The 11,876-nt window shown below is 33.8% G+C and overlaps 1 protein-coding gene across 1 annotated transcript; it reads left to right on the top strand.

Moving 5' to 3' along the window:
* Window positions 1-4,331: 4,331 nt before the first annotated feature.
* Window positions 4,332-9,618, top strand: LOC134243437 (sushi repeat-containing protein SRPX-like; the record flags this gene model as incomplete). The annotated part of the gene is made up of 6 exons (XM_062725682.1): window positions 4,332-4,342; window positions 4,935-5,114; window positions 5,226-5,350; window positions 6,627-6,827; window positions 8,437-8,625; window positions 9,367-9,618. Coding segments are annotated over exons 1-6 (958 nt in total), but the record flags the coding sequence as incomplete, so codon positions are not given.
* Between the last annotated feature and the right edge of the window lie 2,258 nt (window positions 9,619-11,876).

Below are 11,876 nucleotides of genomic sequence, written 5' to 3'. Positions count from 1 at the left end.
CAGAAGTTCTATTATGATAGGAGACATGTGAAAGAATTACCGCGCTTAGATATCGGATGATCTATTATGATAGGAGACATGTAAAAGAGTTACCGCACAAGTCCACCAGAAACCTCGAACACCAAGGAGTGGAAACCAGCAACAGTAGTTGAACAACACAAACAGCCGAGATCCTACATCGTTGAGTTTAACAACAATCAGAGGCTCCGACGCAACAGGAAACATCTCAGACGAACAAATCCGAATGCTAACCGTGCGCCAGAAATGGAACCAGAACCGGATTCAGCTAGTGATTCCGAGATTGATACGCACGAACCTCCAAACACATTGAACAAACATTCTTCAAAAGGTGTCGTACTCGCGGACTCACCCAAACCCGTTGTTACTTCATCTGGTCGTGTTGTGAGGAAACCGAACCGACTAGACCTCTGAATTCCTATTCATTGACATTTGTGAACTCAGTAATTAAGTTTATTGCATGGAATTGATTGCTTTAATTATTTTAGAAATTGTCTAATTGAACAGTGTTGATTAACAGAATTTCTAATTGATGAGTCAAATTAACTTTCATTTCATGTATGCATTTGAATTGAATTTGATTTCATATTGTATTAATCTTTCTAAAGAAAGGGAGATGTAACATATGATTACTTGATATGTTTATTTGATCGGGTTCGATATACAAATTATTCTATTAATAAACTTGTTGATTGAACACACGTGTTATCCCTAGCAGTTCAGGTTTCGGGCATACAGGCGGACATTACAGAAAAGAGAACGTTTTACGTGTGAAATCTGCACATTGGACCGTCTTTCGAATAAAATGCTTCTCATATATTAGTAAAATATATTCTATCACAGTCTACTCAACATTTTACACACATACAAAGACATTCCATTGCGTGCACAAAGGGTGGGGGATGCTGGTCATTCTCTGTCACTTCATTAACATCAAATATTCGAACACCTGACCATCCTTACCAACTTACAAGGAGTCCACGTGTTCTGAAAGTGGGGAAGGAGTTTAGTAGGTTACTTTTGTGTTAGTCTTTTGGTTTTACTTACATGGAGACCGGTCCTTCGGATGAAGCCGCGGTCCCGCAGTAAGTGCTGGCTCAAAAAAGATCACTCACTGCTCAAAGGCCCTAAGTGCCGTTTATAGGACAATATTTGCAGCTCTCCACCGGCAAGTTGTGGCGTCTCCATACGAGTTAAAAAATTCTCGAGATGGACGTTTAAAAACATACAAACAATCAATTTATTTAAATTTAAACATTAAGAAAGGGTCATCACCTTAAGTTTCACTGCCAAGGATGAAAAAGACAAGTTATCTAGAAACTTTTTTTTATACAAGATATTTCCGAAGTTATCTAGAAACCTTTTTTGTACAAGATATATCCGACTTTTGTGTTTATCTGTAGCACACAGTATATAGGGGACTTATAGTAGCTTTTCTAGGGATGCAGTAGAGTCTTTCTCTATTTCAGTCAAGTTAAGCAACGGCGAGCATGTTTAACCCATGGATGGGTGACCGCTCAAAAACACGGAAAGCCATTGAAATTAATGAGTTATAGGCCTATACCATTGCAATGCTAAATGACATGCAATAATTGAGGTGATTTTCAGACAAACATAATTATGTATACTTTTTGGTGTCAACATCACCATTTAATGATGTTTGTATATAATTTAAACTAAAATTCTGTATGATTACAAACGTTGTTTAAGAATGTTTATTTGAACAGTTGAACAGCAAATTAAAAATTGCATTTTTATTCAACGATTTCCATCATTTTATTGTCTCCTAATGCAATCTCAATATATTGATAAAATAAACTTCACTATTTTTCGTCATTTTATTTTTTTTCACATAAATTTGCATCTACAATGTCAAAGAGTTGTTTTGGTACAGGTCCACTAAGAATAATAACGCTTAGATATTTTCCCATGCACATACGTTTAAAAGAATTTCAAATCATTCGACAAAAGTGTTTATAATCCTAGCTCTCTGATTTTCTAAGATCTAACATTGTGGGAAAAAAATTCAGGTTATGTTGTTCACCTGCATGTGATCTTCCTGGTGAAAATTACGAACATTTACCTCTTGCTATGTTAGACTAAAAGTAGATCGGGAAAATCAAAATTGATTATGATATTTTGAAACTGTATTTTATTTACACTCGATTTACACTCAGATGAACAAATATTGTGATTACAATCATGCACATAAAAAACAAATACGGGGGGGGGGGGGGGGGGGGGGCATGGGGGCCCTTTCCACATTTTTTTCTGAATGTCAATTTTGGTTGTTAACATTAGCATGCAATGATGCCCGGGGGTGGGGTTAGAATAAATTGACAAGCAATTAGATAAAGAATGTACGTGTGCATGCCTAATACGGTACTTTTCAGAACTTCCGAAATTCTGTAAAAACATATACATGTATGTATTTATTTCTATATATGCTTTATTTTTTTGGTGGGAGGAGGGGGGGGGGGGTCTTACAACAGTATTAACAAGTTATCGATATTTCCAACGCATAACAAAAAAGGAGAATGTCGGATATACGTCTATTCAATTAATTTAGCTTTGTTAGCTGAACTGGTGTCACTTTTCTTCCAAGAAGTTCTGGGTCAACAATAAATGAATAAATACCCCGGATTTAGATCTGACATTGGTATGGTTTAACAATACTGTCATTCAGTTTTGATTGGTGTTAATTCCTGTGCAGTTTTCTTGACATGTGATTAAGTCAAATCAATTTTCGCCGAGACTTTGGATTAAAAAAAATATTTCAAACTATTCTTCCTTCCTTTTTTAAAAATAATTTTACACTCAATAACATCATTGCATGTAATTCTTTTTTTGTCTTGTTGAATAAGAAAGATTCGTAAAACTGAATTTTAAAAAAAACATTTGCATGTTTAATTTAGTTTAACTGAAAACTAATACTGACTGTACATGGAACAGAATAATTGTCAAAGTGTTGACAAATTTTATGTATTTAATCAGAACGCTCTTAGGTCGTTTTAATGTGTAATACACATGTAGTATGACAACAATGAGTGTCAGATATGTTATAAAATAGACAATAGTCATGAAAGAAAATACACAGAAACTTAGGCACAACGGAGAAAATTCTGTAACGTAAAGCAAAGCATGTAGTTAAAAACAGTCAGTGCGCGTTATATTTTGATCGCAGTTTTTGTTGAAAAATAATGACGTCGCTTTTTCTATTGTGACGTAAAATTCTGTCAGATTACATAAGGGGGGTTTTTGCTTGGAACGGCTCAAATAGTCTTCTTTTGCCAAACGTAAATTTTCGTTTTCATTTGGAAGTTTATAAAAAGGGAAAATCTTAAATATTCCTTTGCCACATTTTGCGAAATGTTCACAACACGGTGTATTACGCACACTAGGGTCTTTAATTTGTTGCTTGTGCACACGAACCCTGGCATTTAATTTTCCCGTTTGTCCAATATAATATTCTTTACACGTTGGACAGATGGCACAGTAGATGACGTTTTCCGATTTACAGTTCATAGATGAATTTTTTCGAATTTCCATTCCTGATTTAAGTTGGATTTTATTCCCCTCTTCTAAATATGAACATGTTCCGCATCTCGGATCTCCGCATTTTTTAATGGTTGGAATTTCCTCCTGTGTAGTAAAACGGGCCTTGGTCAACAGTTTTTAATATAAAGCACATTTTACAACAACTCTGAAACTAAAATAACTGCCCTAAGTGAAGAAATATTATTATAGAAAGCACAAAGAAATTCAATTTTACATGGATACCTACTTCCGCCCCGGCCCGGGGTTGAACTCTCGACCTTCGGAATCTATCTACTAGTAGTGCACGAACAGCGCGTTAGACTGCTCGGCTATCCAGGCAAGTCAAAAAACTTGCTTTCGATGCCGATGGATTTCTCGCGGCGCTGCCCTACACTACACGGTCATTGAGAATAGAAGTGAGATACAGTTATTTTGACATTAGTTTTCACAGAGGATTGATACCAATACATGTTGGAATGAAATTAATTATAATTTATAAAGCACATTTTACAACAACTCTGAAACTAACATAATTGCCCTAAGTGAAGAAATATTATTATAGAAACACAAAGAAATTCACTTTTACATGGATACCCACTTCCGCCCCAGCCCGGGGTAATAAATATATATTTTGTAAGTGTTTAATTTTCTATCAATACTTAATTGTGTTGCAATAATTTTCACCAAAATACATTTCATAAATTAATCATGTTACAAAACCCGCGCAGTTACAAACATTTGGTATTTTTACATGTGGTCATGAAATAGTCAAGAACATGAAACCAAGGTAAGATGCACAACTTTTGATTCCCAAGATTACAAATGTATTGTAGCGGTTTGTTGAAGACGTTTTAATCCAGGTACATGTACACTCTGCGATCCACAGTGAAAATAGAATATTTTGGGACCTTTTAAATATGTGTTATCTAATGTGCTTCGAGGTGAAATGTTTCAAAACACCAGGACTATTGTTTTTAATGACCAAACCAGGCAAATCTTTCGATATATGATTATACAACGTTGAGCAACATCTTAAGGATCATCTAACATGTCTAAATAAAGAAAGATAACTAATTTTCTAACTACAAATTTTTAATTGGAATATATCAATGTTTTTGTTTTTTCTCTTGCTTTAAATATATGATAAAAACAACGTCACACCACTTCTATTGTTATCTCGTTCCTGATACCAGAGCTGAGATCAAAATAGCAGAGTGATATTCTATATGTACTGTGAGTTAAAATTTATTAACGAAGCACGTTCCTCCGGTAGAGAAATGACCTTTGGTCATTATTCTACGGGGTCACTTTTTGTCGTTACACTGAGGTGAAGCTTTGTTATTCATATGCTCTTCAAAATTAAGCCTTTTGTTTGATAGACTCTTTACCTTGATAGCCCAACAAGGCCAGCCAGAAGTTATTCATGTTTATAACAAACCTCCTACTCTGACATGTCCTGTTGACGGAGAAGTGATATATGCTGAGAGATCTAAGACTTCTGCAAAACATTCCTGGTCTGCTCCTACGGCGATAGACCCCGAGGGAGACGGTATTAATGAGTATGTTATGTCGTTACATACGTATATATACAATATCTGTTTCAATATCTTTAAGTTGAGTTCAATGCAATATCTCGGATGATTTCATATTTCAATCGTTTAAATTTGTAGCCTAAAGCTTGTTTATGGAAGTCCAAGTGGTTCAGAATTCAAAAGAGGATCGCATTCTGTTAAATACGAGGTTTCAGACAGTAAGGGAGCCAAATCAACCTGCAGTTTCTCCTTCACTGTGAAAGGTATGGAGTGAGAAAGAACTGTCATTAAATCCAGTCACAATTTCATATACATCTCAATTTTCAATGCTAACGACACTTTATTCAAAGAAAGTTATCTTCAAACTTATTTGCATTGCATCAATGAGCATACGTTTTAGTAAATTTCTTTTCATGTGCTGTTATTTTCATTGTATAAGGATATGTAAATTACCTATAATTGTTCAATACAAGTTGTACACATTTCCTTGGTACTAGTGTGCATTTTAGAGAAAATAATCCATTTTTTTAAATTTACAATTGCATAAAGTTTAACAAAATAACTATACTTGTTTTTATTTAACCATAATTTAGTTCAGAATGAAAATTGCATTTATGTTTATACATATGTATTTACATGTCTTATAAATTTTCGGAGTGTAAAATTATAAGTTATTTTGAAAAAAAAAATCAATTGGAATCAAAAGTATCATTAAATGAGAAAAAACTTACTTTCACTGTGCATTCAAAAATATATGGATTTTTAACTATATCGTTTCCTTTTTTGAAACAATAAAACAAATTACTAATTATACTTTTGGCATGTCCTTCCTTTCATTCATCTTATACGTAGTGAGAAATTCTCGAGAGGGACGTTAAACAATACACAATCAATCAATCAATATACAAAATATTGATTATTATTGAAAGGATTTACCCATAGTTACTTTAAATTCTTTACGCTGTGTTATTCAAGGACAACTGTAAACATTTTGTGTAAAGTCCTAAACATACTGATGTCATGTTCACATTTTGACAGCATAAACATGGATGAAAATGTTATAAATCACATGATATTTATAAGTCATGCAGAAGCCCAAATTAAATTTAAGATTTTCTGCTATGAACTGTGGTTATGTCGATACAAAGCTATTTTACTTTTTGATCCCCTTGTAATTTTTTTCATTAATGTTAATATATATATCGTATTCATTTTAATGTAAAACAAGCTTGGTCAATTAGAAAGCTTTATAAATGTAAAAATTTGATACTAATAACAAATCATACTTGCAATCAGCGCTAGGTTTACATATTTAACAGATGACGTACATGTATCATGTTAAATCTATTTGAGAGCTCCGAGCCTAATAATATAAATTTGATTCTGAATTTGATGATGATATATTTTTTATAGCCGTAGCCAAAGGAAAACTATCAGGGCAAAGTTTTACAAAAATGTATTTTAACTGTAATTCCTTTTATACATGTTGTAGAATTTATACTTAAAATGTAACGGCTATATACAAATTAATAATTGCAGTGATCTCCTGTCAAGTTTTACAACCACAAGGTTATAGCAAGGTGAAATGTGACGGAGAGTTCATTTACGGATCATCATGTACAATAACATGTAAGGAAGGATATGAAATGCTGCCTTTAACAACCAACAATGAACAGGTTATTACTTGTGAGAAATCTGGAACATCTGGCATGCACAGTGAAAGCCCAAACTCATGTAAAGGTATAACACAAATATTTAAGTATTCACTCGAAAGATGCTCCAAATGTAATGAAACAGCGAATTTACCCTTGAGTCGCAAAAATGGATTCCTTTCATTTCTTCTTTCACTTCAAATAACTCACATATGGCCTGGATGTACTTTTTAAACGGCCAATCACCTACTGGAAAGATTTTTCACACTCCTGAATAGGGACACTCATCATAAACTGACACATTAGAGAACAAAGGGCAGTAAGGTCGAAGGTAACCATTTCCACCTCCGAATATTCTGAAATCAATTGTTCGTAGGGGTTAATTAACTTTTTCTCGAAGTAAGAAGAGAATTTATGTCTCAATGAAAACGTCTCGGTCATATTTACTACTCAAGTAACTTCGTCCACGAACTGAACTCCTCAAAGAAAGCCATAGTTGTTTCCTAAAAAATCTGAACCCATGAATTCTTTTATTTTTCAGTTCTTTGTCACAATGCGTGTAGTATATGCAGGAGCACTGATTGTTTTGCCGGTTACCATTTGGCACAAGAAATTGTATTAAATGATTTTATTGTCAAAGAATTGAAATTAATATTAACCTTCTTCACTTTTCGTTATATTTTAGCAAAACCAGGACGTTTGTTACTCATTAATGCACAAATTCTGACTCTTTCGTTTTGGCTCAAAAGTATACATATACCTAGACCAGGTTTCATCACAAGTAGCAAAATTATTAAATGTCGGGTTTTTTTTGTTATTTTATCTATAATTTAACATTTTCTTTGGATTCTTAACATGGACTGTTTTGTTCATCGCTTAGCAAATGTGGTATCAAACTTGTGTTTATCTTCATTACCTAGATGTTTCATACCATTGAAATAATGACTGGCTTAGCTTGCGCCTTTCTGTAAGTTTTTACGAGGTTAATGGTGGTCCTTTTATTTATCATTAAAAACGTTATTGCACCCACTTCCAACAACAGCATAATGGCAATATGAGAAAAGAAAGTATACGATTATACACTGTACGTGTTATAAGTAACTTTTTACAACATTAAAGGAGAGTTTTCTACCTCTGCCTGAGAGTTCAACAAATGTGAAATTTGAGATTAAATGGGACAGGTTTTACATGAAGAGCCAAACTGTCCACGTTGAACGCCATATGTACTTTGTTCTTTTTTACGCAAAAAGCGTAACATTTCCAACATCTGTTCAACGCTTCAAAGTTAGAAGAATGGTGCAAATAGCGGTCATACATGCTGTTAAACTTTATATGTTAACCATAGTGTATGTAATCCGTCATTTGATCTTTGAAGAAAAAATCCACGTACTACAATAAAATTTATAGTGGGAAACAGAATGCATAATAATACTTAGTATGTGAATTTTTTTTATTAATACATGAAAGCTTAAAAAGTTCTTTTTCTTCATTCATTAATTTTAAAAGGTGTGGAGCCTTCAGAGCTGGGATGCCATTGTTGTGTAATAAATAACCGACTTTTATTTCTAGTCAAGAAACAGTTTAAATTTCAAAAAAAGTTTTCCGCGACTCTGATGTCTCCAAGTCGAATTCTTTAGTAATTGTTTTATGTAGTACATTTTTGTTATTTAATTGAATAGGTTTCAAACTTTTTTTAGCGATTTCATGTCCAGCTGATGATCCTGCCTTGAATCCTTTACATGGTGAAGCTTTGTGCAGTTCTCCAGACTACGAATACAAAACGATGTGCTCTACAAGCTGTAAAAGTGGTTATACCCCACTTGACAGAACAACGATTGAATGCCAGGCAAATAAAATGTGGTCAAACTCTTTAAAGGGATGTACAGGTATATAAATATTAGGTTTGAACAAAATTTAGTTAATTATATTTTACTTTTGTCTTTCAAAAATTGATTCTTTGTCATGCATTAACTATTATTCGTCATGTTAACAGATCATATCTTGTTTTATCGTTATAATATAATTTAAATGATGATTGACACTTGAACCAAAATGTGTATGGAGTTAGTAAAATAGGGAAGGTTTTAAAATACCAACTTTCTATTCTTCCTTTTTATTAGTATATCAAAAATATTGATTTTTTACGCGCCTGGATCGATAGATCTGGGGCGTATATAGTTTTTGTCCTGTCTGTTTCTCTGTCAGTCTGTTGTCAACTTTAACCTTCGCCAAACCTTTTGAACCATAAGAGATAGAGACTTCATATTTGGAATACATACTCCACTAATAAAGTTCTTTCAAACGACATTAAGGTCAATGACCTTGTGACCTTGACTGTGACCTATATACTAAAATAGCTTTTTCCACTTTTTGCCATTACTTTTGAACCGTATGAGATAGGGATTTCATATTAAGTATGCATACTCCACTAATAAATTCTTTCAAACAACACCAAGGCCAATGACCTTCTGACCTTGACTGTGACCTATATACTAAAAATAGCTTTTTAAACTTTGTTGACGCCGGGCGCATAGTGTTTCACAAACACATCTTGTTTTTCATTAAGCTGGTTATTAAGTGTATGTCGTGTTAGACCGAACAAATGATATTCCCATAACTCTCTTTAGATAACGAAAAACCCATTGTGAATGATTGCCCTGCAGACATATATAGATATGCTGAAAGAAATAGCCAACCAACTAGGGTCTCCTGGACAGTACCCACTGCTGTTGATAACTCAGGAGAAGCCACTATCACACAAATAGAAGGCAAAGCACCAGGATCTTTGTTTTCCCCTGGAACTCATAAAATTGTCTACACCGCCTCTGACGCAAATGGAAATGAGTCCCCAAATTGCACATTTCATATAAATGTTCAAGGTTATTTTTTCTTTATAAGTAACAATTCAGATTTAAACATTACTTAATAAAGATGCAATATCGATATGTACAACACGGTACATTGTATTATAAACTGTATGTCATTCTGAAAAATACATTATAGTGGAAAATATATAATTCGATGAATAAATAGTGAAACGTTCGACCGGCCGAGCAGTCTCTATATTCAAGCGGACACGTGCCCGGCTAAACCCGGGATTTCTGCAGTGCAATTATCTAGACAAATGATTTGTATGTTGTCCACTAAGACACAAACTTAATCAATATATTTACGATTATTATTCAAACAATTTACTTAATCTATATATTTGACGATTTGCAAAACAAAATCAAGGGTCAGTTTGACTCCGGACCACTTGTCTTATCCCTAACCAATGTCCCTGAATAACTGGCCCAACCAAGAGTCCAGGTTACTAGACAAAAGTCTCTAGTCAACTGGCGTCTCCAGTTCACTTTGGCATTAGGGTATATCCTTTATTTCCAATGCCAAAGCTACAGTGGTCGACCAGTTGACGCACCCTATACAATAAGACCTATTCTGCCCTAAAGTAACCTTATTTTGATTCGGCTAATTCAGCGTCGTCACTTATCCTCTTATCTGGCCACTTCTTAGATCAGTCTGCTGCAGCGAACGTAACTATACTGATTCTGAGATGGAATGAATGCATCTGCCAACACCCGCTATATATATAGCATAGAACTGGACTATTTCATTGTAGGGAGACAGGTTAGCCCATGTCAAGTAAAACCTAACATCCCTTGTAACACTAATTGGAATTATCCTGATTCATTACAATAGATAAGTCAATTCGTTAGGGAAAGATATTGAACCGGGAATTATCGCAAATTTTGCCTGAAAGTAAACACTTTGATGCATTGAGTGACGACACCTATATATGACGTCACTAAGATTCAATTTTATTTCAGTCAAATTCATAGGTGTCGTCACTCAATGCAAAATTTCGATTTTCTAATTACGGCATTTTCCATTTTTGTGTTTTGTGCAACCTTTCAGTGCATTTTTTCGCCAATTTTGCAAAATCCATCAAGGAATCTGCAGCTGCCTTTTTTAATAAGCCCTCCCACTTTCTCAAATGTGAAGCCGAAAATATGGAATGTTTCCAACAAAGAGAGAGAAGCTGTAAGTAGAAAACGGGCAAAAAAGTTGTACGTATTGAACCAATGAAGTATGCAGAAGACCTATGCAAAACATTATTAAATTAGTCATTGTGAGTTTCGGCAATCTGTCTAATGATCTTTAAATAAAGACATGTAGGATAAAAAAGTGTGCGCCATCGAACGATATTCATGTATCGTCTGCGTAAGGAACACATGTATATTACAGTGTAAAAATTATTTTTCTTTCTTTGCTTTTTCCCTTTAGGTTAAAAATATTAAAAACGCATTTCGACAATCGAACCTGGCTATAGACCCTTTCACGATAAAAACGATATTGCTCCTTTGCATGGCAATTTATATATTGTGGTGAAATATGACGTTAAAGTAATTGCATGGTTAAGGTAGGTCGTGGGTTTACTGCATAAAATTCTTACGAGAAAACATATCCTGAAAATTTGATAAAATGTTCCTCAGAATTTAAAGCGTATCATCTGCAATTTTTATTAAATTTGCCTTAGTAGTTTTAATGTTATAGTACTGTAAACGCGGTATAGTTTTTAACCCCTATTGACGCTTTTTCCATTGAACTACCATTGAAATATATGGAAAAAATGACTTTTTTAAAGCCAATTTTGTGAAAATACTTCCTTTTGAAAAGGTTGGATAACTTTTTAAAGACGCAGACGAATTATTCAGGAATTTCAAAATGTCAAGATGAGGTAAAATCTTAACCATAAATTTAAATAAATCAGTATGTCTTCTCAGTAGATTTTTTTGCTAAATAATTTCAAAGTTTTCTTTTGAAATGCTAAAATTTGGCGTTAATGGCGTTATTAATATCTACAACCTCATTTGTTGAACGTAGTCACATTTACAGTACGAGTATAAATATATTGACTTGTGGAATATGCAAGAATTAAAAGGTGATATCGATACAAAATTTGATTTTATTCATCATTTAATTTATTGCGGAGACATATTAGGATGACCAGCAACTTATTTTCACTAGTATTGTGAAATTCATATTCTGATCACAAAGTCAGAATGAACGGTATAAATAATCCTCGTGCAGCGACATTAACATGCAGCGACAATGTTCACCGCGAGTGAAAAAAATA

Source organism: Saccostrea cucullata, unplaced genomic scaffold, assembly GCF_032062105.1.
Source record: "Saccostrea cucullata isolate Sc308-1 unplaced genomic scaffold, CSIRO_AGI_Scuc_v1 ctg2515, whole genome shotgun sequence".
NCBI classification, from domain to species: domain Eukaryota; kingdom Metazoa; phylum Mollusca; class Bivalvia; order Ostreida; family Ostreidae; genus Saccostrea; species Saccostrea cuccullata.
Note: the sequence above shows the minus strand (reverse complement) of the source record. Positions and strands in the feature narration are given on the sequence as shown.